The sequence below is a fragment of the Myodes glareolus genome, chromosome 5, assembly GCF_982192425.1.
Source record: "Myodes glareolus chromosome 5, mMyoGla1.1, whole genome shotgun sequence".
In the NCBI taxonomy this organism is placed as follows: domain Eukaryota; kingdom Metazoa; phylum Chordata; class Mammalia; order Rodentia; family Cricetidae; genus Myodes; species Myodes glareolus.
The window spans coordinates 87,103,989-87,129,930 of NC_142030.1; the positions used below are offsets into that span (position 1 = coordinate 87,103,989).

General features: G+C 47.5%; 1 protein-coding gene and 1 long non-coding RNA gene across 5 annotated transcripts in view; one reads left to right on the forward strand and one right to left on the reverse strand.

Annotated features, from left to right (window-relative positions):
• Positions 1 to 12,035: 12,035 nt before the first annotated feature.
• Positions 12,036 to 25,942, forward strand: part of Nr5a2 (nuclear receptor subfamily 5 group A member 2) — a 129,230-nt gene continuing 115,323 nt past the window's right edge. The window contains exons 1-3 of one of the 4 annotated variants that reach the window (XM_087906465.1): positions 12,036 to 12,347; positions 19,326 to 19,413; positions 23,992 to 24,129. In XM_087906465.1, coding sequence (XP_087762591.1) covers positions 24,048 to 24,129 — 82 coding nt within the window. In that variant the 5' untranslated portion in view covers positions 12,036 to 12,347; positions 19,326 to 19,413; positions 23,992 to 24,047. Of the gene's footprint in view, positions 12,348 to 14,111; positions 14,259 to 19,325; positions 19,414 to 23,991; positions 24,130 to 25,942 lie in introns of those variants that run through there. The other 3 variants (XM_048430942.3, XM_087906466.1, XM_048430945.3) reach the window with 3 other exon arrangements.
• On the reverse strand, positions 21,576 to 23,996 carry LOC146894972 (uncharacterized). Its single transcript, XR_015001411.2, has 2 exons — positions 23,365 to 23,996; positions 21,576 to 22,789 (listed from the first exon to the last, which is right to left on the reverse strand). It is a non-coding gene; the product is annotated as an uncharacterized LOC146894972 (long non-coding RNA).

The window sequence follows — 25,942 nt, forward strand, 5'->3', positions numbered from 1 at the left end:
AGCCCAGGCTGGACTCATACCCACAGTCCTCCACACTCCACCCATGCCACACCCACCCAAGTGCTGAGATTGTTGGCATAGGCCACCACGCCCAGCTGAGTACAGTTCTTCATTTTTGAAATGGGTGTGATGGCAGGGTCATAGGACTTCTAGTCCAGATTGCTATGTTTGTTGTCGTCATTCTTGAGACAGGGTCTCACTGTGTAGTCCTGGCTGACCTGGAGTTCCCTAGAGAGAATTTACAGGGACTTCTCCTCCCCCCCCCCCCCCCCGTGGAATGTTGGAACTAAAGGGAGTCGCCTCTAGCTGCCTCTGCCTAAGCCTCTGACAGTGATGAGCTGCAGACAAGCCTAGCCAACCATGAAAAGTCCCTACTCAGGCTGGATTTTAAAAAGAATATAAACTAGGCATGGTGACACAAGTCTTTAATCCCAGTACTCGGGAGGCAGAAGCAGGTGAATCTCTGAGTTACTGTAGCAGTTCTGGGCCAGCCTGGTCTACTGAGTGAGTTTCAGGATAGCCAGGACTACATAGAGAGATCTTGTCTAAGAAGAAGAGAAAGAAAAAGGAGAAGGAGGAAAAGAAGAAGAAGAAATATGAAAGTGTATTTTCCCCCTCGTAATGAATTAAATAGAGAAAAAGAAAATTCTCCAAATGTTCCCACCCCCCCAGCCCAGATTTGGGCAGCCTCTATATGAGAGTTTCAAGTCCCACGGTATCACAATGAAGGCAAAAAATCAGGATCTGAGAGAACAGGTTCTGTCACCAATCCACGGCTTCCCCACCAAAAAGAATTTCCCACGGTCACTTCCCTGTGACTGGAAAGTGTGGGCATCCTTGGCCAAGCCTGTTTTCCTCAGGGTGGTGGTGGTGGTGATGCAGAGCTAAGATCAAATCTAGGGCCTTCCACGTGCTAAGTGTGGGCTCAACCCTCGAGTTCCAGCTCCGGTGGTCGCTCCTCTACCCTCAACTCTAGTTTACCTGAGAACTATATCATCCTCTGGGGTTTCAGCTCCTCGGTGATGGAAGGCGTCTTGTGTAGAGGTCAAAGAGGTTTGTGTTTGGTCGCTTTGTTAAGGTGCCCATCTCATCCGCCACCCCATCTAGCATTGTCCTCGCTGATGACTCAGAAGCAGTGAGAGGGCAGGTGGCAGATGTGGCTCCCTAGACCATCTAGGCCCTCAGCGGGAGGAAGAAGGGCATGGCCACGCTGTACTTCAGCTGGGGACGCAGAAGGCAGGCTCTCTCCGTCATCTCTCTAAGGACACTCTGCCCTGCTGGATATTGTGCCCTACGACAGAACTTTGTCCTTTACAGACCACTAGACAGCTCTACAAGAATGTCGATAACCATCTGACAAACTGCGAAAGGAGAGAAGAATACCAGAAACTAGGCCGGCCGTGCAGTTCACCACACAGGCGCTGACATACCTCTTGACCGACTTGACAAACCCTGAAGTCAGATCTGGCCCAGGCCCCGTTAAAAGCCTGCGAAGAGGAGTGACAAGTGCCTCCTCTTATCACAACTGGACAGGGGTCCCAAACCCGTCCTTAGCAGCCCGTGGGCCTTGAGCGAACGCCTTCACAAGCCTCCAGTTTTCTGCTCTGTTAAGAGTTGTGAGGAGTGAGTAGGAGAAAGGACCATTACCATTTCCCTAACCTGGGTGCTCCGAAAGATTCAATGAGATCACCCTCATCAGAACTCAGCCAGGCACCGCACGGTGGGGACCCAAAAGTTAGACACCGAGGAGACTGTCGTTTATAATCCTCTTGCTCACGAGGCTGAAGCAGGAGGATCCTGGGTATAATGACCACCGGGGCCATGTACAGACACTGTAAATGCATCGAAAGACTGTGAAAAAAACCCATTGAAAAATGTAAGCAACCGTCTGTCATGGGTGTGTCTGACCATGTGTTGTGTGTGCAGCCACAGGAGGTCGACATCACATGTCTTCCTTCATCCATCTCCTCCTTTTTTCAACTTTTTTTGTTCAGTTTTTGAGGGAGTCTATCATGTATCCTTATCTGGCCTGGAACTCACTATGTAGACTAGGTTAGTTTCAAACTCACAGACATTGCCTGTCTCCGCCTCCCAGGTGTGGCATCAAAGCTGTGCGTGACCCGCTGCTGGGCTTTAGCCCAGCCCTTTGTTTATTTGGTCTGTTTGTTTGTTTGTTTTATTTTGGTTTGGTAGGAGGGTGGCAGCTGTCCTGGAAGAAGCCAGAGCAAATGCAGGGAGCCCTTTGGAAGCAGAAGTGATCTTCTGGGAAGTAAAGAGGGGCATTTACGTGGAAATCAGTGAGTTAGACACACCACACCATGTCCAAGCCATTGTCCCACCATCCCAAGAGATGAACCATGCTGCAGTTATGCCAAGAAAATGAGTATCTGGCCTGGCCTGAAGCATCAGCAGCAAGAGGCGGAAGCACTCTCCGGCAAGAGCCGACCCCAAGCAGGTTTAATAAAAAAAAAAAAAAGACTCCCTTTAGCACTAAGTAGGTAAAACCACACTATTCTCTCCTCTTAATTAGAGGAGATGTGTAAATACAGGTCTGTCAGGCCACAGCTTTCCGAATAGTGCAAAGGGACTAGGAAAACAGGGATGCTAAATATTTAGTAGCTAAACATGGAAACACAGATAGAGCTGAGGGTGTAGCAGAAGGTGGAATTCACAGGAAGACACTTGCCTGGTGTGCACAGAGTGAAGGACTTGATCCCCACCATCATGGCAAGCAAGCAACAAGTGAACCCACCACTCTGAAGAAAGGGAGAGTGTGTTACAGGATCCTGCCTGTTGCAGAGTTCATTCAACTCCTCAGCCTGCTGCCTCAGGCTCCTGAGAGCCGGGTATACAGACTCTGCCCCATCCCTGACTCTGAAACTCTTTTTGGTTTTGTGATTTCAGATACAAAATACGCTCTGGGTTTTTCATTTTCTTTGTGCTCATGTGTAAACAGGGTGTCAGATCCCCTGGAGCTGGAGTTGCGGGTGGTTGTGAGCTGTCATGTCGGTCCTGGGAGTAAACCTGGGTCCTCTGGAAGAACAGTCAGTACTGTTACCCATTGAACCGTCTCTTCAGTCTCTAGGATGCTCTGCGCTTTTAAACTATTTTTTTTCTTAACTGCAATGCCAAGAATTGAATGCGGAGCCTCAAAAACGTTGCGCAAGAGTTCTATTACATCTCAGACCTATTGTTTTCCTTTTAGGTTTTATTCTTTCTCAAATATACTGTAAACTATAATATAAAGGAAACTGTGTCCTTACATTATTATAGCCAGTAGATAGACATTTGACTCATCAGAGTTCACTTTATTAAGAAACAGTTTCACACACACACACACACACACACACACACACACAACCCCGAAAACAAAAAGAAACAATTTCACCAGGTGATGGTACCCTATGCTTTTAATCCCAACACTCAGGAGGCAGAGAAAGGTGGATCTCTATGAATTCAAGAGCAGCCTGGTCTACAAAGTCAAGTTTCAGGACAACTGGAGCTGTTACAGAGAAACCTGTCTCAAAAATAAATAAATAAATAAAACAAGAAAAAAGAAAAGAAATTATTTCACTGGGTGTGGTGGTGCACACCTTTAATCCCAGTACTCCAGGGCAGAAGCAGATTTGAACTCTGTGTGTTCAAATGGTCCACATAGTAAGATCAGGTCTCATACAATAATGAGGGGAGGGGGAGGTGAGGAAGAGAGAGAGAAACAGTTCCAAGGAGCGGTATTTCAGACTCCCCTTTAGCACTCAGTAGATATAGCATGTCTTTTTACCCACACCGGCCACAAACTCCCAGAAAGTCGCCTGTCTCTGCCTCTCGAGTGATGGGATTAAAGGCGTGCACCACCACCCAGCTAAAACATTTCTTTTAAAGTACCGAGCGAAGACTGAGAATTGAGTTCTGTGGCTTCACACAGATGTAGCCATACCCAGTAGCTGGGGCTGGAGAAACAACTGGCATTGGAATGCTTGCTCCTGTTCGTGCCATCTGCCAGATTATAGTAGGCAGCATATGAAGTTTCGCCCCGTGAACCGGGAGTGTCCAAGATCCACCCTGATGGTCAGTATTTAAATAATAATGACCTTATACCTAGAGAAATTGCTTTGGATTCTGGGAAGTTTCCTTAAAAAAAAAAAAAAGTTTAGATCCTCTGACTATTTGCTTAAATGTTTTACTTTGGTTCTGGTTTTTTCAGGACAGAGTTTCTCTGTGTAGACCTGGCTGTCCTGGAACTCACTCTGTAGATGGAGTTGCCCTACAAATTCAGAGACCCTCTGGCCTCTGCCTCCCAACCGCCACACCCTGCTCTGCTTAAATGTTTTAAGTGAACCTAAAATGGAAACAAAGCAGGGGGGGGGGGTGTTCCATTCCCTCCAAATAAGGCGCTGGCAGCGGGTGTGAAAACAAGTAGAAAACAGCACAGCCTGTGGAGAGGAAATCGCAAGCATTTTGATTTCCAAAAGACTGACTCTGACTAGGGCTCTGTTTAATGATTAGTTCTGTAAGAAACGAGTCATATTTACCTACTCGGAACAGTACCGAAGAAAAGCCAATATCTTTGCAGCCAGCTGCTCCATTTCCCACAGGTCCTATAAGAACGAGTGGAAAATCTTTACCGAGCCACTTCTCACTCGAACCCACAAGCCCACCGCTTTACATACTGTGCCAGTGCATAAGGGAAAAAAAAACTGATAAAAACAAAAACATCATGCCAACCTTAGCCTGGGCCCTGTATGGAATCAGCAAGGGGTTCCTGGAGAAGATGAACAATTAAGCAACGAGTTGGCAGGAACTGAGCGACACCCTGCTTCTAACCTGTCTGTGAAGCTCCTGGTGCCTGGGGTAGTAGTCTATTTGAATGAGTGACATTAGATGCTTGTTCTTCCTGACCCCAGATAAGTCACATTCTTAAAGGGACTTGCTGGCAGGTTCCTGCAGGTTGTTCACTGTAAGTCTAATTTTACGAGGATAATAACCCATAGTAGGTAGATATGCCTCCATAGTCCTGGAATCGTGCGCTCAGGAAGTTTACAGTGACTGTAACTGATTAACTGATCTTTCACATCCTCGTGCAATATGGGTTCAGATGACATCGTGGAGTGCCTTTTGGATTTTGGCAGAGATGCCTTGGAGTCATTAGTTATCTGTCAATCATTTACAAATCCCCTCTGAAATCAGTTAGCAAATAGAGTCACCATTATAAACGTGTATTCTTGTAAATGTGAGTCACGGTCAGTGGTGATGCTGATGAGTTCAGAGGGTGAGGAAGGTGTTTCACTCCGAATGTTGATACAGAAGATGCCCACATTCGCCCAGGAGAAAGGGTGAGACTGCCCGTTGGTTGAGAAAGATAGTTCCAAAATCGAGAGGCTGTGAATTATTTTGTGTTTGCCCCCAGAGTCACAGGGAAGCTGCTTGTTGATGACGGTGGATGAGGCTGAATGCTAAGCACCTGTTATTTGAGCCACGTGTGAACGACAGAAGTATCGTTCAGTCTCTCAGAAAAATGTGTTCCTTTCTCACAGGGTACCCGGTTCCTATTTCTACTAAATTAGCCTGAGAGATAAGCTTCAAAGGACCAAGGTAACTCATTAATATGTTTCCGCAGCGTGCCAGTAAGTTTCATAGGAAAGCGAGTGAAGGGCGGGATTCAGCAGAGTTCTGGTGGCGGCTGTTAGGCAACCCTCCAGTGAGGCTGTCATTAGTCAGCCTTTTCCAAACCCTTCCAAAAATCACCCGTTAGTCAGGGGATCCTGACTTCTGCGCTGTTGCATGTTCTCTTAGCCATGAGCAAAAAGGAAAAAGAGAACAAATCACCCAATGATGCTGTTGAACCCCACGAAGCTTCTACAGGGCGCACGGTAATATGCAGTAGTGGTGACTGCTTAGGGTCGCGGTCAGGAACGAAAGCAAAGCCTGTAGTCTCCACAATTCTATTAAGACCCATCTCTGCCTAAGATACCAAGTCATGCAGCTCTTTTGCTTTGCACAGGAGACAGAGTCTCACTGTGGAGCACAGGCTGGTCTCAACCTGGCTTCGTCCTCTTGCCTCAGCCTCCAGTGTGCTGGGGTCACAGGGGTGAGTCATGCTACGTGGTAGAAACACGTATTTCTGACAACCTTTCTACATGTATGAGGGGTACTGGGGATCACCTGCATATATGCTAAATCATCTAAATGTGCCTTGATCTCCTCTTTCTCACAAAACGCTGTGTTCATTACACACAAACATGTGTATCGTTTTTCTTTATAAAGAATTTCAGACTTAATGAGGCCAAGCATTGGGGCTGGAGAAATGGCTCAGTGGTTAAGAGCACTGGCTGCTCTTCCACAGGACCTGGGTTCAATTCCTAGCACCCACATGGTGGCTCACAATTGTCTGTAATTCCAATTCCAAGGGATCTGGCAGCCTCACACAGACACAAAACACCAATGTACATAAAATAAAGATAGATAAATCTTACAAAACAAAAATCAAACAAAACGCACTAAGTCAAGCATTACTTTGCCCCAGGAAGAGGCAGAGCAGAGAGTTCGGAGCTTTCTTTCTGAGCCCGAATACCAAGCTGTTGACCAGCCTGCTACTTGACCAGCTTTCTGCCAGCAGGATCTCACATGTGGAATGCTCAGAGGGGTTGCATGTGTCTACAGAGACCACATGGTTTGAAAGGGAATTAAAGCGACCGCCAGTATGTTGATGGGACCTCAAAGCCAATGCTGGTCAGTGACTGGATGCTACACCCAAGCTTAAGTCTCCAGAGTGAGGGCAGGGGCGGGAGAAGCACACCATGTTCCAAAGTGTTACACATCTGAACACACATGGAGAAGTAGATGGCCCTTCTGAATTTTCATCTCAGGTCAGAGAATAGGTATTTGGTCTTAACCACAGTCTTATTTTGTAGCCAATGTACCTTAGTCCCACCAACTCTGGAAGCTAAGGTGGGAGAAAGAAAAGTTCAAGGCCTGGGCACCACAGTGAGTTCAAACCCAGCCTAGACAACTTAGTAAGACCCTACTCCAAAATAAAAATTAAGGCCAGACAGGGTGATACAAGCCAGTCATTCCTGCACTTGTGGGAGGAGTGGAGGCAAGGGGAGCAGAAGTTCGAAACTAGCCTTAGCTACACATCCACCTGGAAGACAACCTGGGCTACGTGTTTTTAAGAAAAGACAATCAGATCGGGGCTGTAGCTGAGTAGTATAGTGTTTGCCTGGCATCTATGGGTTCAGGCCGCTGTGCACACACATGCAAACAAGTATTTTGAAATCATCATTTATTTATGGGCTGCAGTATAGCTCAGTGGTGGAGCATTTGCCTAGCATGTGCATGGTCATGGGTTTGATCCCCAGCACTGGACAAAAAGTGATACAAACTGTATATTTAAATGAAAACTTAGGTAGATGAGACCTGACACAGTGTTGATGCAAACAGCATGAGATGCATTGATTGTGGGGACACAGAACAGAGTCTTTGCCTGGATGCTTCTCTGGCCAGGGCTGTTCGCTTAGCTGATGTGCGGTACCCTGTTTCAAACTGCTTCCTTTCCATGCATAGGTAACAGCTAAAGCTCACCTTCATAGGATCACATGGATTCCTAACCAAGATATCTTCAACACCTGTCTGAGCCACAGTCACAACCATGGCCACTTCTAATTCTGCCTTCTAGAGTTCACCCAGATCCTAAGCCTCCTTCCTAACCTGACAGCCTACCTTGCAGAAGCACAGGAGGAAGGGTCAGTCCCTCTTTTCCTATCACCTGATGTCTCTCTGTGCAGCATGTTGGGTACCCTGTTCCAGCATCACAATTGAAATGACGCCAGGGCTGGAGGAAGTATGGGAGGTGAAAATACTACAGAAAGCAGAACCAAGAACAAAGAGGAAAACACAGTAAATTCTACGATACAAACCTTGAGACCAATAATTGCTGGATCTATCCTGGGATGTGTAAAATGTATTTCCCCCCCAGCTCCTTATGTTTTAAACTCCCTGTGCCCCTGATGGGTGACTCTGAGCTCCTTCTGCCTCCTAAGATCCAGGATTCCAGGTGTGCGCCAGCAGCTTCATTCATATGAGACAAACATTCTAGCGACTGTTCTGGGAAATTGTGTTTCAACAAATGTTCATATGCCGAGGCAAAAATTACATGTTCACATACACCCGTTTAAAAGCTAGTTTAAGAAGGGTACTTACAGCATGCATGGCTTGGAGCAAGGAATACTAGGAAGCGTACATACATGCGCTTTAGTTACCTGGATATAGATTCTCTCTCAGACACCTGACAGAACAAAACACATTTCAAAGACTCACATGGAACCAGGCAGTGGTTTAAATGTGCTTCATGCCACTGTACCTTCACCATTTTAAAAAAGGTCCCTTCCCTGTTGACAGGCCACACCATAGGCATAAACACTGACCTCTCTTCCCAGCCAGAGCTAATGGTGTCCCTTGATCTCACAAATACTGTAAATTTTTCTCTTGTGAGACCTTTTCAGTCATAGAAATTAAAACTGGGATTTCAGTATCAATGGCATTCTGATTTAGGCAACAGAGCTGCTACTTGGGTTTTGATGTGTTCATTAAGGAGAGAAATGCGCCCACTACTCTATCTGTGTCCACTACTCTATCCATCTGTCACTCTTTCTTTCTTTCTTTTCCTTTTTTTTTTTTTTTTTTTGGTTTTTCAAGACAGGGTTTCTCTATGTAACAGTCCTGGCTGTCTGAAACTCACTTTGTAGAGGCTGGCCTCGAACTCACTGAGATCTGCCTGCCTCTGCCTCCCAAGTGCTGGGATTAAAGATGTACACCACCACTGCCCAGCTTCACCTGTCACTTCTTGCTAGGCCTTACAAACTCCAAGTCTTCTTGGATTTTTGAATTCTTTGTTTATTTTAATGTTTACTGCTTCAAAGACAAAAGAATGGCACTTTATCCAGAAACCAGTAAGTCTTCTAACTAACTTAGAAGGGGGGGTTCTGTTGCTGTTTATTTGTTTGATATGGGGTATTACTATGTATACCTGGCAGATATGATATTCATTATGTAGCCCAGGTTGGCCTCAAACTCATGACAATCCTCCTGCATCTGCATCCCAGGTTCTAGGATTAAAGTTGTGAGTCGCCATTCCAGGCGATACATTTAAACATAATTATGACAGGGCTGGAGAGATGGCTCAGTGGGTAAGAGCACTGGCTGCTCTTCCAGAGGAACTGGGTTCCGTTCCCAGCAACCACATGGCAACTCACAACTGTCTGTAACTCCAGTCTCTGACACCATCACACAGACATACATGCAGGCAACACACCAACGAACATATAAATAAATCTAAAAAACGAAAAGAAGGAGAAAAACAATCATGACACGAGGTGGGAAGCTTTGCAGCTAAAATCTTGGCTTCCAGTGCTGATGAATTCCATAAACTCCAGAAAGCACTTGAATTCTCAGAAAGCTTGGGGAAGCTCCACCCATAGGACATCTCCTGGAGCTTTGTGTCTGGTGTCCTGGGAGGAAAGACTGACAGAATGTAGCACAAAGATGACAGAAGTCATTTCAGTTTCCCCACCCCATCTTGCAAAGGTCTCTTTAAGTGACATCAGGCTACTAGACCTGTTATGTTGTCTAGGGTTCAGCAAGATGGCTCCGCAGGTAAGAAGCACCTGAAGCCCTGAGTCTTGGTGCGGGATCCCCTTCTGTATATGTGTTGTTTGTACTGGTTAATGAATAAAGTTGTTTTGGCTTAACAGAGTTAAGTCAGATGAGAAATTTGAACAGATATAGAGAGAGAAGAGGTGGAATCCAGGAGATGCCATGTAGCTGCCGAAAAAGAAAGATACCAGAACCTTCCCGGTAATCCATAGCCTTGTGGCGACACATAGATTAATAGAAATGGGTTAATTTAAGATGTAAGAGCAAGTTAGGAATATGCCTGAGCTGTTTGCCAAATAATGTTTTAATTAATATAGTTTCTGTGTGATTATTTGGGTCTGGGTGGCCGGGAAACAAAAGTGAAGTCTCTGTCTACAGAGTCGGATCTCTGGGACCCACACAGTAGAGGAGGGAGGACTGACACCCAAAAGATGTCCTTTGACCTCTACCTCTAAACTACACCCATCACACACAAACCACTAATACAACAACTAATATAATAAAAAAAATTAGCTATGCTTTCTTTCTTGTTGTTTGTTTTGGTTTGTTGTTGGTTTCCTTGTATAGCTCTGGCTGTCTGGAACTCACTCTGTAGACCAGGCTGCCCTGAACTCGAGATCTGCCTGCATCTGTCTCCCAGTAGCTGGGATTAAAGTCATGCACTGTGTGTGGTGGTGGCACATGCCTTTAATCCCAGCACTCTGGAGGCAGAGGCAGGTGGACTCTGTGAGTTCGAGGCCAGCCTGGTCTACAAGAGCTAGTTCCAGGACAGGCTCCAAAGCTACAGAGAAACCCTGTCTTAAAAAAACACCCAGAATTCAGTTATGCTTGTTTGTTTGGTTGGTTGGTTTTTTTGAGGGAGTGTCCTTGCAGAGACCCACCCTTCTCTCTTTTCCATCCGCTTTGCCCCTAGTAGTGATGGTGGGAACTCCAGCAGCCCTTTTGTAACAGGAGGCAAAGAGAAAATGGTCATATGGAAGGGTCCTCAGCCCCAGATCACTTGACCTCTAACCCAGGGCTTCTCGACCCTCCTAACACTGCCACCCTTTATTACAGTTCCTCCTGTTGTGGCGGCCCCAACCATAACATTATTTTCTTTGTTACTTCATAACTGTAAGTTCGCTGCTGCTGCTGCTGCTGCTGCTTCTGCTGCTGCTGCTAATGGCAGTGTGGATATCTGAGATGCAGGAAAGCTGCCATGTTACCCCAAGCCGGTAGAGACTCACAGGTAGAGAACCACCTCTCGGCACTGTGTTTCTTTCCTTTCTTTTTATGTTTGTTGTTTGTTCTGTTTGAAACACCCTCACCTTGCAACTATGTAGCTTTTGTTGTCCCGGAACTCACATGCTTTTATGACTGAAATTTGACTAAATGCAATGGAAAAGCAAGAACCAATTTTATTTTTAAAACGTCTACTTCTTCTTTCATAAAAGAGGTTTACAGCCAGGCATGGTGGCCCACACCTTTGATGTCAGCGTTCTGGAGGCATATGTAGGTGTAGCACTGTGAGTCTGAGGCCAGCCTATCGACATAGCAAGTTGCAGGTCAATCAAGGAGACCCTGTCTCGGAAAAACAAAACAAAATAAAACAAAACCCAACAAAACAAGACAACAAAAAAACAAAGAGGACATTACCTAAGGAAAAATACCCAAGGTTATATTCTGGGCTCCATAGGCTTGTATACACAGTGTACCACCCGCCCCCTTCACACAGGTGAACCCCTAAATAACACATACATATTCATATATACAGAACCACTTATGAAAAAACAGTGTGCATTTATCGTTTTGCCCAGATTTTATCTCAAAGTGTAAGTTTTACCTTATGGAGGGGATGAAATTGCCCTTGACTAGCATATAAACAAGATAGTTAATTCCTCATCTAATGAACAGACAGGAATTTTTTTTATGTCAATTGATCAGATCATAAGTAAATGGCCATGAGCTTGGAAGTGCTACCTGTAGAGTTTCAAAGTGTCAATCATATCTGCAGTCATCATTTCAGGAATTAAAGTCAGCCAATGCTATCATCTGAAATGTACTTGCAGAGGTCAGAAGAGGCCTGTCTGTTCGCCTCCGTACAGGAGCAGTGACCTCAAAGGGGGCATGTGACAGGCTGGTTTAGTTAGTGAATTTAAGGTAGTTTGGGAGTTTTACCCACTAAGTGTGATCTCCTGACCCCTCAGATTTACAACTTTCCACTCTCTGGGCTGCAGAGAACCCCTCCTTTTCTGAGTTAATCATTTCTTTGCCATTATCTGCCAAGAGTTCTTATCTCTCTTGCTGTCACTTTATAACAGGGTCCTCTTATCAACCTGTCCAGGGTCACATGACCAGTCAAAGCCTATTGAAAGCTTCCTTTCTTCTGATTAGGAACCATCATGAAACTGGAGACATGGTTTACAGCAGGTCACTAATGCTGGAAAAAGTACAGAGTCCAGGGGAACATGGGCTTGCACCTTTCTGAATTCTGGAGTTTTTCCCCCCTTTTTCTTAACTTTCACTAAGGGAATGAGGGTTACTGTAGTCTGAGGCTTCCTTCCCAAGGTCACAAAATATGACAAGCTGCAATCTTTCTCACGCTCAATGATTTCTGCTGTAAGCCAAAGGACTGCCAATAATTTCGCTAAGAATGTCTGCTAGTTCCGATACTGGGGATTTTCAAGAATTTCTTAAGCATGGATTTACAGCTATTGGTAAGTAGGAAGCCGCTCTCTTTATCGTCTGGCTGTTTTTGCTACTACTAATGGATTTGAGTTTTAATGCACTTCCTTTCCTATGGTAATTATTAAAAGCACACAATAGGCCCACACATATATCGTACATTTACTTTTCTAGAAGTTCAAAGAAACAAATGAGTATTTCAACACATGAATATCATTTATTGTGTCCGGTATTTGGGAATGTCATTATATTAGGTCAACTCTGCTAGAAAATATAGGGATTTTTGTTTGTTTGCTTTTGCTTTTCAAGACAGGGTTATTTTTGTGTAGCTCTGGTTATCCTGGAACTTGCTTTGTAGACCAGGTTGGTCTTGAACTCACAGAGATCCACCTGCCTCTGCCTCCCAAGCGCTGGGATTAAAAGTTTTGCACCAGCACTGCCCAGCTGGAAATAAAGTTCTTAATCATCCACTTCAGCCTTAAGAATTTCTGGTCATTTTGAATCAACCGTACTAAGTGAAACTTTGAGCAGTTTGAAACAAGCAGATTGCACTGATTGACCATTGATCAAGTGACCTACCGGGAAGTTTCTCAGCATGGGACATTTCAAGGTACTGGACAGGGAGATGTCTCATTCACTGTGAAACTATAGGGGACAAATTGCCCCTAGCAAATCAAAGTCAGTCACGAGAAATAAAGCCAGACTGCTATTAAAGGATTTCACCTGGGGATGCACTATGAGTGGGACTTGCTCTTATCGGCACATGCCCTCCTGGGGACAAGTGGAACATAAGAGTTTTGGCACCTACTTTCTTTTCTTCCTTCCTTCCTTCCTTCCTTCCTTCCTTCCTTCTTTCCTTCCTTCCTTATTTTTCTTTGTTTTTTGAGTTAGGGTTTCTCTGTGTAACTTTGGAACCTGTCCTGGAACTCGCTCTGTAGACCAGGCTGGCCTCGGCCTCAAACTCACAGAGATTCACCTGCCTCTGTCTTCCAAGTGCTGGGATTAAAGGCATGTGCCTTGCCTAAAAAGGCAAGCACTCTATCACTGTGCTACACATCTAGACAAGTGAAGGATCTTGGGTTTTGCCATTGTTTGGGGAGGGTGGGAATTGGGGTTAGAGGTTTTGTTGTTGTTTTGTTTTGTTGTTGGACAGAGGGTTGTATTAAGTAGCCTTGGCTGTTCAGGAACCTGCCCTGTGGTGATCCTCCTGTCTCCCTCCACAAGGCTGGAACTGTAGGTGTGAGCCACCATGCCTGACTCATTTTTAAAAGGACACACACACACACATTTATGTAGAGTACCAAGTTTGGTAATTTTGTCGTAAAGATTACCTTCAGTTAATCCTAAATTAAAGGCAAGGGAAGCGATCTCTAGTGGGCTGTGACCTGATTGCTGGAGGCAGCCGCCTTGGCTCCCTCTGGACCCGAGCCTGGGTCAGCCCTTCTCTGAGGTCCTTGCTTCACCAGTGGTCGTTAGCCCAGGCTGTTTTGTCCTCTTCCCTGGGGGCAGCCAGCAGACTCCACCTAAAGCAGTGATTGCGGTTTTCTTTCTTTTTTTTTTTTTTTATGGTTCAGCTACGCCCCAAAGTATCAATTGAGGAAATGTTCACTAAGAAACGTTCTGTACTTAAGAAAAAGAAAACACTGGGAAGCGAGTGCCAGAGAGAGTATGTGGCTCTTCGGACTTCAGGAAAGCCAGGCACCAGAGCTTTGCAAACTTTGAGGCCACCGCTAGCACTGCACTCCCGCGGGAACGCAGCGGGTGTGCGGACTCCCTGGCGAGACGGCGGCGCGCGCAAGAGGAAAGCGTGCCTGAGGCTCGCACCCGCGCAAGGCTACCCCGGCTCCGCCGCACAGGGCTGTCCCGGACAGGGAAGGCGGCCTCAGGGACCACACACGTGCTACCCCCGCGGGGGTCCCTACTCCATAGGGATATTTAAGATGGTAAGGCAGTAACCAGAGAGCAGAACGCAATCAAACAGGAGCTGTTTTTCACCCACTACACCAGCAGTAGCATCTCAGAAGCTGTGCTGGGACTGAGGCGCTGTGGAACCAAAACTGGTGATCAGACCTCCGAGGGGCTGCTAGGGTCTTAGCCACCCAGAATAGTACCGGAGGAGCCTTGTCCGCCCTGGTTCAGCTTACACCCAAACCCCAGGCTTGCCTAGGCCCTTCAGGTTGCCAGATATAAAAAGGACAAATGTCGCTAAATTTTCCCAAAGGAGTTGGGGGGGGGGGGTAGGAATAAAGGAAGGACAAAAAGAGGGAGGGAGAAGAAAGAGGGGTGGGGTCGGGGAGAACCTTTCCTGATGTCATTGCAGCCATCTAAGCATACTTCTCCTGGCATTACAGTGGTTTGGAGGGCGGTCCCATGGGCCACATCTCAGCAGCTATAGGCACCCAAATGCACCTAGTTACCAAGGATCACTCTGGGAGTCTTGGCAGCATACAGCTGTCTAAAAGGGAGGTGAGGCAAGAACCTGAAGAGGCTGAGCCCACTCCTGAAGGAGCCTTGACCTTTCCACGAATCTTTTTCACTGCACAGGGTAGGCCCACTGAGATGAACTGCCACCCCACCCTCGGGCAGCTGCAGTGTTGGGTGCTTGGGTAGTTAGGAGGAGTTGACGAGCTGCAGGCAGCCCACGGTAGAGTCTAGGTGGGATTTCCAACGCCAAGCTCAATTCAGTTGTACATCTTTGAGACTTGAAACACAAACTCAGAAAGCAAGAAAAGACTCGTGGAGAAGCAGTCTTGGCCGTGCTTTATTCTTTATTTGGCCTCTCTACTTGGCCCATGGACTGGAGTTATCTTGAGTTCAGTTTTGAACTTGAGCTGAGCTAGAGAAAGCCTCAGGAACAGACTCCTCGGGCATCAGACAGACACTTGTCTATCAGACAATACCCATCGTCCCAACCCCACATGGACCTTTTTCTCTGCCTGATGTTCCATTGATCTTCATCCTGGTGAAAGGAAAACTTCTCTGAGAGGTTCATTTGGCTTCAAGGGAATTCAGGAGTTAGGAGACATGGTCCTTGGGGTGGGATGGGGTGGGGGGAGACGAGCAACAATATCTTTAGAGTGAAATCCAGATAATCTGAACTCACCAGACAAGTTGATCAATGTTATGTCTTTTTTTTTAATTGATATTTATTGAGCTCTACATTTTTCTCTGCTCTGCTCCCTGCCTCTCCCCTCCCCCCTTCAAGCCACCCCCCCTCGTCCCCATGCTCCCAATTTACTCAGGAGATCTTGTCTTTTTCTACTTTCTACTTCCCATGTAGATTATATCTCTGTAAGTCTCTCTTAGAGTCCTCTTTGTTGCCTAAGTACTCTGGGATTGTGGTTTGTAGTCTGGCTTTCTTTGCTTTATGTTTAAAAACCACCTATGAGTGAGTACATGTGATAATTGTCTTTCTGTGTCTGGGTTACCTCACTCAAAATGATGTTTTCTAGCTCCATCCATTTTCCTGCAAAATTCAAGCTGTCGTTATTTTTTTCTGCTGTGTAGTACTCCATTGTGTAAATGCACCACATTTTTCTAATCCATTCTTAGATCGAGGGACATTTAGGTTGTTTCTGGCTATGACAAACAAAGCTGCTATGAACATGGTTGAGCACATGTCCTTGTGGCACGATTGAGCATCCTTTGGATATATACCCAAAAGTGGTATTATCTTTTTTTTTTAATAGTCTTTCGGTTTTGATTGATAAGCAAAGATATCTAACTTTTAAACTACAAATAACTTTAGCTGTCTGGCAAGCAATTTTGTCTAGGGATAATGTTATGATCAATAAGAATGGTGTCAAGCCCTACAAGATGGACAATTTAGCTGGCACTGCTCCCCCAGAGGATCTATTTTTAATTGTTCTAGAAGGTGAGTCCCTTTTAATTCTAACTCCTAGGCCAAGAGGAGTTTGGGTGAAGTTAGGGGAAAGAGAGCCAAAGCAAGACTGGACTGCTTGCTGTTCATCCACAGCCCGGTATGCTGAGCTCCAGTCTTCCACGACGGTTACTCTGTAAAGTCCATTTTCTAACTAAATTATAGACCCCGAATGTTCACTTGCTTTACAAAAGCTCAATGAACGTCAGCAGAGTGGACTGTAAATAGAACCCCAGCAAGGTGTCTCCCATCTGCTCTTCTCTCCCTTCCTCCCACTGCCATTCAGGGACTATGACTTGAAGTTGGCCAGACTTTTCCAAAAGATGCTTGTAAGTATTCCTTTGCGTCCTTTAATGGGAATCAGATTTGGATCCCTGTAGTATCCAAAGGGGTGAAATGGGGAAGAAAGTGGCAATGACCTCTATGGAGGTAAAGGGAGAGGAGAAGGAAGTATTCATGGTCTTGGCCTAGGGTTATTATTGTATGGCTCACTGTGGCAATGCACATGGTCACTGCATGCCTAAGAAGCTAAGGAAATTCACAGTGTCTACGCTAGTTACAGGGTCAGTATGAGGATGATGGGGTGTCACGTGAGTGACTCTATCTAGAAAAAAACCTGGCTGTGCGGTGGTGGCGAATGCCTTTAATCCCAGCACTCGGGAGGCAGAGGCAGGTAGATGTCTGTGAGTTCGAGGCCAGCCTGGTCTACAAGAACTAGTACCAGGACAAGCTCCAAAGCTACAGAGAAACCCTGTCTCCAAAGACCAGAGAGAGAGAAGAGAAAAGAGAGAGAGATTAAATGAGAGTGAATGACACTTTTATTTACTTATTTTTTGTTTTGGTGGCATGGGCCACCACTACCACCTGGCTACAGTTTTAGTTTTTAAACACCTTTGATAAATCCAGCTATCACTCCAGTGGGGAGAAATGCTGGATTCCTTGCTCAGAATCTGAACAGTGTCTTTTTCCCTCTCAGCTCAATAGCATCCCCTCAAAGGACCTCTGTAGGGACACACAGAACAACCCACTGCTAGTTCCTTCTTTTCTTTTTCTGAAAAGACAGAGGTTTTCTGTGTAATTGCCTTGGCTGTCCCCAGTGGAACTCACATTGTAGACCAGGCTGGTCTCGAACTCACAAAAGATCCGCCTCCCTCTGCCTCCCAAGTGCCAGGATCAAAGGCGTGCACCACCACATCCAGCCATACCCACTACTTGTTCTTAAAACCTTCCAGGTTCTAGATAAAAAAAAACTCTGCAAAAGACATTACTGATTTTGCCTCAAGTCTTATTCACTCTTTCTACCTCTGTCCCTAGGTTTTGAGATAGGTTCTCAGTGGGTAATGAATTCTAGCCTCAAAAGCTAGACAATTCTTGGTCTTCAGCCTCTTAAATTTGGCTGGCCACACCTGGCCCCTACACCTTTAGTCTTTCTTTTGCGATTTCGAAGATGGCACATTGATAGAAAGGTGTTGTAACAACCAAGCTGCACCCCCAGGCCCATCCCATCATCTTTTGATCACACACACACAAAAATTACCTTCTGTGTAGAGGAGCATTAATTGTGTACCTTTAAAATTTCTATTTATGTGAGTGTTTTGCCTATATGTCTTTCTATGTATGTGTACCTGGTGCCCCTGGGACTGGAATTACAGATGGTTGTGAGATGCCATGTGGGTGCTCTGAAAAAGCAGCATTCTTAACTGCTGGGTCACCCCCAACTGTGAAGCCTTTGTAAACCTCCCACCTCTAAAACTATCCCTCCCTAGTTAGGTGCCCCATGCTCAAGGGATAAGTCTTGGTTTTTTTCACATTGCCTTTTTTTAGACAAAAGGTTTAAATTGCTCTTTTCTATATTCCCTGTACACTGAGCCAATCGCTGTCTTATCTGGAGTCAGATAGTGTCTCTCTCTCTCTTCCCGCTGCCTCTCTGTCTCTCCCTCCCTCCCTCTCTCCTGTCTCTCTGGTGTTTTGAGCCAGGGATCCTCTGAATAGAGCCTGTCCTGGAACTGGCTCTGTAGACCAGGCTGGACTCAAAGAGATCTGCCTGTCTCTGGCCTCCCGAGTTCCGGGATTAAAGGCGTGCGCCACCGCCCGGCCAGGTAGTCTCAAAGTAGGGTCTCTGAGAAAGCAGCAGGACTCCCCCTAAGAAGATCTTTCTTGGCTCAGGATCTCTTCTCTAGTCGGATACAGATGAATTGGTATCTTAGCCTCGTGCTCTAAAAGACAATTTCTAGTCCTCAAGGCAGGGAGGATCTACAAGGAGAGAAATGTCAGTTGTTGCCTAGTTTATTTCACCGCGGACCTCTTGGCCGGCTGGCGGACTGTCCTTGTCAATTCCAAGTGTTGTTTGGTCTGGTCCACATAGCCCAGGTTTTTTGTTTTTTTTTTTCTCAACTTAAAGCTTTGGAGACCAGATCTCCTTTGAAGACGCGAGGCGCGCTTGGCCCCCGGGTTGAAGAAAGTTCCCAGTGACATCATTTTAAATATAAAGAGCCTTAAATTCCGAAAACGGAGGTCAAAAATCTCCAAAAGCCCTTCCTTTCTTTCAGGGCGAGGATGGGAGGGCGTCGGGGTTGGAGGTAGGAAATAGGGATTACTCTGACATTTGTTTGCGTTTGCATTTTCCACACCGTAAAGCCCGGGAGGGGGTATTTATTAGAACACACCCGCAAGGGATTGTGAATCAGTGGATTTGCCCAAAGTCTGACTGGTTACCTGTCCTCCCCTCCCCCCCGGGGGGCGGGATGTCCACCCCCGCAGCGGGCCTGGGTTGCTTATTTGATAAAAGCAACACAAAGGGAGTTTTAAAAACATTTTTTAAAGGGAGGGGAGGTAACTCACTTCGAGCTTATGTTTTGTTTTGCAAAGTTTCGACGAACTGTAAGGTGCTCCACAGCCCTCAGCTGTGCAGAAACCCAGCTTAGTTCTTTTGAAAACAAAGCGCTCCGGGTGAGGGCGTGAGCCTGGGAGTTCAATCCCCAGAGCCCGCAGGCAAAATGCAGTGTTTGCTCAACTGACTTTTGCTGTTTCTGGTGGGCTTTTCAAGTGGGAGGGATGGGAAAAATAAGGAAGCTCGAGCTTCGGGAGCTGATAAATTCGTTTCTCTTTTTCCTTGGACTGTCGCGGCCAGGTGAAGAAGACTTTTAAAAAATACAAAAGCCTAGGATTCTTCCCTCGCCTGAGAAGTAAATGATACGTAGATACGTAGCACAAGAAAGGTAACTTTCCTTGTTTCTTTTTAAAACACCTGAGAAAGAGAGAGAAAGAGAGGGAGAGAAAGTGGGAACCAGGGAGGAAGTCTTTGACTTTGTTTACCGGGATTAAGTTTTGCAAGTTTGTTGCTAAATTGGGCAGGTCGCTCCAAGATTCGTCTTCCCAGGTGCTGGGGAAAGCGGTGTCTGGTACTCTGCTGTAGAGCTCAGGAAATTTGAATTGGTCCTGAAAATGTTGACTTTTTTTCCTGCTGCAGCCAGAAGTTGGGTGGGCGCTCCGGGCTGACTGGCACGTAGGTCAGGTCAAGGGCAGGCTGTCCTCCGTGTGCGCTCCAGCGAGCGGCGCGACCTCGGGAAGGGAGAGGACCGGAGGAGAACCCGCGGCTCCATCCTCGTGGGTGGGGAGTGCGAGACCTCCTCAGCTCCAGCCAGCTGGGTGAATGGGGCGCGCACGGCCCCGGAACGCCGAGGCTGGATAAAATATGCCAGGCCCGCGCTTCTCTCGCTCATCAAGGCTGCGGGAGCCTCCCCGAGCTATCATCCTTTGTAATTGCAACCGTCAATCAACACTTGAAGACAAAGTCAAAGCCGGGAAGGGCGAGCCCCGGAGACTACCCTTGCTGGAAAGGAGGAGGTGCGGGGGAGGGGTGAGGAGGGAGAAGTTTGCTAGAAGTTGACCCCGGAGTGCCAGAGAAATTCGGAACGCTTACGGTCGCAATGGCGAGCTTGTCTTTAAGTATCTGCCACAAGAAGGCCGAGGTAAATTCCTACCTGGGCTTCCATAAAGAGGCTAAGTGGTATTTGATAAAAGATAGCTCCTGCGGAGGCCCAGGTTATGCTTGATGCATTCTGGGGACCATACTAACCATGGCTGGCATCGGCATTTTGGTCACAGAGGTCTTAATGTACTTTTCTTTCATCCCAACTACCTCCTCTTCCCCAGCCATTTAGTCTCTTAAACCTCATTTGAAGCCACAGGCATCTTGAACCATCCCCAGGTAGTGGAAGGTGGACACCCTGAGCTCCGCTTCTTCTAGGGCTCGTGGGTATAGGGAACAGTCTTTGAGACCGGTGGACGCGGCCAAAGTCACGGAACAAGCTGGTCCCCTGCTTCAGCGGGGTCGCTACCACCTAACAGAATTGAAGGGTGAAAGACCCAGAGTGCGTTCCGGGTAGTGTTGAGGGCATTGGGAGAAAGCACTCTGAGGGCTGGGAATGAGCAGGGAAGGTTGATTCCCTCACCCCTCCTTTAGCGTGAGGCTCGGCCACTCCCCCGCCCAAACTTGAGGAACGACTGGGGGGGGGGGACGTGAGTGTGCCTTTGAATTTCTAACAAAACCCAGCTCCTGTAGATTTCCCCACCTTGAAAACCGCCGGCAGTGGCTTTAGACCCTGGAAATCCGAAATAAGGCTGATCCTAGGTAACTCGTTCTACTGTGGAGGTGGTGGGGGTCAGAGCTCCCTTGGTTTCTAGGAATATTCTGTCGGGTGTGTGAGTGTGAGTTTGTGTGTGTGTTTGTGTGTGACAAGGTCTCACTATGTAGCTCTGAGTGACCTGTATGTAGTAACTAAAGAGACCATAGACTAGGCTGTACTCCAAACTCACAGAGATCCTCCTGCCTCTGCCTCCCAAGTGCTGGGATTAAAGATGGGGAGGTAGGTACAACACCTGGCAGAAAGGCAATTTCTCCATTCCTCAGAGCTCTACCCGTTAGAAGCACTTAAGTTGGTTGCTAGACAGAGGCTCTGCCTAGCGGAGATCCCAGACCTAGGGAAGGCCAGAAGCAGACTTTAATGTCCAAGGCCAGATTCTTTTCAATTTTGTCTTCAAAGTTCATTCCCTGTCTCCCCCCCCCGCCCCCATTTGTGAGATTTTTTTTTTTCTTGGAAAGTCTACCAGTGGGAAGATGTGAAAGCCCCTTTTGACCTTTGGCACCCATCACCCTGTCTTTGGAAGAAGTGCTGGAGCAGGAGGAGGACAAATTGAGCTGGATGGGGAAGCCACTAACTTGGCCTAAGCAAGTCCTTTCTGGCCCAGAAGCGCCACCACAAAGTTCACCTCACTGAGTCAGCCTCAGCTTCTGGTTCTGGCTAGTTTCCTTCCTTCCTTTCTTCCTTCCTTTCTTTCTTTCTTTCTTTCTTTCTTTCTTTCTTTCTCTCTTTCTTTCTCTCTCTCTCTCTCTCTCCTTGCCTTTTCTTCTTTTTCTTTCTTTTTTCTTTCTTTTGTCACAGCAAGATCACAAGGGTCTACCAGAGTTTTATTTCAGTTTCCTGCAAGCTGGGGAGCCCCCTCTGGTACCCCAAAGTGCAGACCAAGCTGGAGTCCTGCATTCTTTCATGGCTGGTGGATAGAACGATAATGAACAAAGGCCATTAGAACTCTGAGAATTGCAAGTGAGTGGAGGCTGTTTTAAAAACTTTGAAATAAAACTGATTTCCTAAGTTTGCCTGAACTCCAAAGTAAAGCAGGCGCTGAGTAATGATTTGAGCCTGGAGATTTGCTCCCTTTCTGAACTATGTAAGACTATGTGTCTGTAATTCAAAGTGATGTCTTAAATAACGGGCAATAGTGAAAGTGTATTGACATTGTGACTTGATACTAACATGAAAACTTGTGCTTAATGATCACTAATATAAGCAGATTCAGCCCACTCCCCCAAACAAACTAATTGGCAGTCCCCCTCAGTCTTTGTAGCTAGAAGAGACTTGCTTGGGCCACATTGGTTTTCTAAGAACCCTAAAGACGCTGCAAAAACTGAAAATTAAACAATTTGGATTCTGAGCATATATATATATATATATATATAAAAGCAAAAAGAGAAATCAGTTTAGAGAGTCTATCTTTGAATTGCTAGCCAACAGTGGATAGCCACCTCAAATAAAAGTAAGAGCGATGATGGGAATAATTTCATATTCATTAAATACTAGACTGGGCAGTTGATGTGATCTCTGTGTCATTTAGATAGAATAAATTCAAATCTTTTGAGATTCAAATTCACCCCCTTGTGGGTGGACTCTGATAATTGCCCAGTGGCACAGCAGACCCTGGATATGGAGCTTTTTGCACGCGTCTTGGAGGCTAGGGAGAATGTTTTTCATCTTGTTGGGAAGAGATCTGAAAACTTTGAAGATGTGGCTGGACCGGTGGCTTAAGAGCTTGCATAACAGATGGTTCATTTAAACTTTTTCTTTAAAAAAAAAATGCTGCGCCTTGGAGGTGTCGCGTGGATGAGCCCCACCAAAGGGACTTTAAAGCCGGGGCTGATCTCTCCATCCTGCGTGGAAACGCAGCTCTCACTGAAATCAGGAAGTCTTTCACCAAGAAAATCTTGGACTCAATTGAAGTGTCTTTCATAAGTGGGGAGCTGGACTGGAGAGCAGCCTGGGGAAGCAGGAGTGTCTGTCATTTACTCAAATTCTGTGCAAGTGAGAAATCTCAGTGACTTTAGTTGTCCCTAAAGTGAGCCCCAGCCCTTGGGTTCTTGGGCCTCTCAGATTTCTGCCCACAAGGAGGACCTTGATAGCAGGATCAACCATCCTTCATTTATCAATTCAACATACTTTTTCTCTTCTAGGTGTTTTAAGTGGGCACCTCACTCCTATCGGGTCTCCTCTTCCTCACACTCACGCGAGGACCACCGACACTCCCACACCCCAAACCTTCTCCTTGCCTTCTCTCAGCTCTTTTAAATGGCCTCTCAGCCTTCACATCCTTGGCCGCTTCGCTCAGACACAGGTCGCTTCTCCACAACTAGAAACCTAGTAGCATTTACATCCCCCCCCATTCCCGCCCCAGGCCACGGTGAGGTGGGAGTAGATTAAGGCGGGGTGAAGAGGTTGGGGCAGGCACCGAGGCCAGAGCTTCCTTATTGGCTAGCCACTACTGTCCGACCAGAGTCCGGAACCTGAGTCCCCATTCACTGTCTCACCTCTCACCCCCCACCCCCCACCCCTTACCTCTCTTCTCCAGCGGGTCTTCCCCTTTCCTCTGGGCACTGTCACCCTCGGGGCTGGAAAGGGTGACTGTCGACCGGAGGGGAGTGTGAGGTTGGAACTTCGGAACTCCTCACTTGTGTTAGCGAGCAGAGCAAGCGAGACTGGGAGCTGAAGGAGATAGGGGAAAGGGGCGGAGAAGAGAGGAGAGGACAGTAGAGGTGGGGAGAGAAGAGAGGCGAGAGAGAAAGAGAGAGAGAGACCCCTGCCGATCCTGAGCCAGAGGGCGGGTGCAGGGAGGGGAAGGAGTCCTGGAGCCGTTCAGCCGCTGCAGCAGTAGCAGCTGGCGGCCGCCTCTGCTGCCCTCCGGAGCGCGGCGCGCACAGATCGCTGTCCGGGGCAGCAGCGCCCGGGCCGTCGCCGCCTCCGCCTTCGCGGAGCGGAATCCCGGCAGCAGGACGCGCTCTTCTTCGTGTGGCTAGGTAGCGGGGATCTCCCGCAAGCAGCTCAGGAACAGCTCTCTGAAGCTGCGAGACCGGACAGGACTCCGAAGTCCTGCCTGGCAGCTCCGGCGACCGGGTGGGTGAGCGGGCACGCTGGTCACCCCTTCTCTCTTTCTTCCGGAGTTGAATCTGTGCTGCCCGTGTTCAGGTGCTGGGCTTCCGGACCGACACCGACACCCCATTCCCGCCCGCTGCCGCCTTGTCATGCTGCCCAAAGTGGAGACGGAAGCCCCAGGACTGGCCCGATCGCATGGGGAACAGGGGCAAATGCCGGAAAACATGCAAGGTAAGGGATTGCCGTGCGGCGTTCCAGCTCCCGGCTTTTCCACCCTCTGGCTGACCCTGCGGGCTTCAGCCTCCTGCGGCATGGACACCAGGGCAGCCCGGCTGGCAGGTCTCAGCCTGCTACAGGCTGCCGGGCGGTGCGCGGGCCTCGGCCTCCTCCTTAGGAGCAAGCATAAAAGTTAATGGCACTTGAACTAGGCGGACGGTGTTTTCTCATCAATATCTAATTGGCCACTTCTAATTAAGTAGAGACTTCGAGCTCAGAGCCAACTGGTTCTGGGACAGCTTAATGCTAAAGGGTAGCATGGTATAATCTTTCTGAGGAACGGAATCTCTCACTGGGCACCCCGGTTCTCGGTTGTTCGAATGGTCGCACACTTTAATGCTCCCGTGTAGAGGGAAAAGATTGACTAGGAGAGCCACGTACATACAAGAAAAGATCACAGGAAAGCAGTTGATGTTAGAATCCTGTGAGCACCCCGAAAGCCTAGCCGGAGCCAGCAGCTGCCTAGGATTTGGGCAACTCCAAAACTGCTGGCATAACTTAAAAGCACACCTCAACTCCATTCCCGCCCAGCATAGTGCCAAATGCAAGGTTCTGCTCAGGATTAGCTCATTGCCTTGTCTGTCCCCCAGCTGTGACTACTGCTATCCCGTTGGCGTCCCTGCTCATGGTTGATATTGGAAAAAGATCCAATCTCATCTGCTATATTTTCTTCACTCTAAACTCCTCAGAACTTTTATCTTAGCGACGGGCCAGGGTGGGAACAATGTTAGGAAAGGTTCTTCCATCTTCGCCCGTACCAGAGTTCAGGATGTTCGGGTCAGCCGGCTTGTGATCCCCGAAGCTTCCTGTGGCCCTTCTGTGCGAACTTGAACCGGTCAGAGGCGTTGAGAGCAGTGCTCGGGGCTGTTGCATTCTAGAGCGCTGGGTAGGCTGTGTGCCCCCCCCCCTTCCCGCGTGCTCTGGTAGGGAAACCTAGGGTTGTCTAGCCACACAGGGAAAAGGGGTGTCAGGCATGTGGGTGGGCCGTTATCTTGGGTGATCTTGGGGTCTCTCTAAGTCCCTGAGGAGCGCTGTAGAAATTCCCCGGCCGAAGTCCCCAGACTAACTTTTTGTGTCTGCTGCTGAGAGCCTTGTTTGAAAGAGGTGCACCTGGGGATTCCTCCGAAGTGCCTCGGGCCGGTTTCCTGCGCTCTGCCCTCCAGCCCTGCTAAATTTCCTCCCGGCAGGAGGACCCGGTTCTTGCTACTTCCTGCCCCGGAGCAGACATTTGGGATAGGCGGTTGCGGACGCGGGAAAAACAGCGCAATAGAACGAAATACAGGGTGTACAGGCGACTAGAGAGAGAGATTCTGGTAGCTTTTTTTTTTTTTAAATTTGAGAGGGCTATTCTTTCCTCCAGCTTCCAAGCTTGCCTTTGTGCAAGGCGCTAGTAGATCTAACCTTAGGTTGCTTGGCCCTGGGTTTGAAAGCAGCGTGGGAAAAGCCTGGTGCGGCTTCTGCAGTGGTTTGCTGCCTGAGCTGAGCGCACCCGCGCCGGTAGATTTCACTCAACAGAGTAGCTCATCCCTACTTTGGGAACCCAGAAAGAAAATCTCTTACTAGATTCTCAGGCAGCATGGGGCATGCAACTTAAGGACCTAGCTTTTCTAGGCTCGGTTGTTCCCTCTCCTGTCTCCGGGCTCCCAGGAATTTCTTTGCCTGGGTGGATTTGGTTCAAATCTTCATTCAGGTGCCCCGGAGGATCCTGTGAGTAACAAAACAAAACCCAAAACAATGCCCTGGCCTCTCAGATGCACCTCTCCCCACT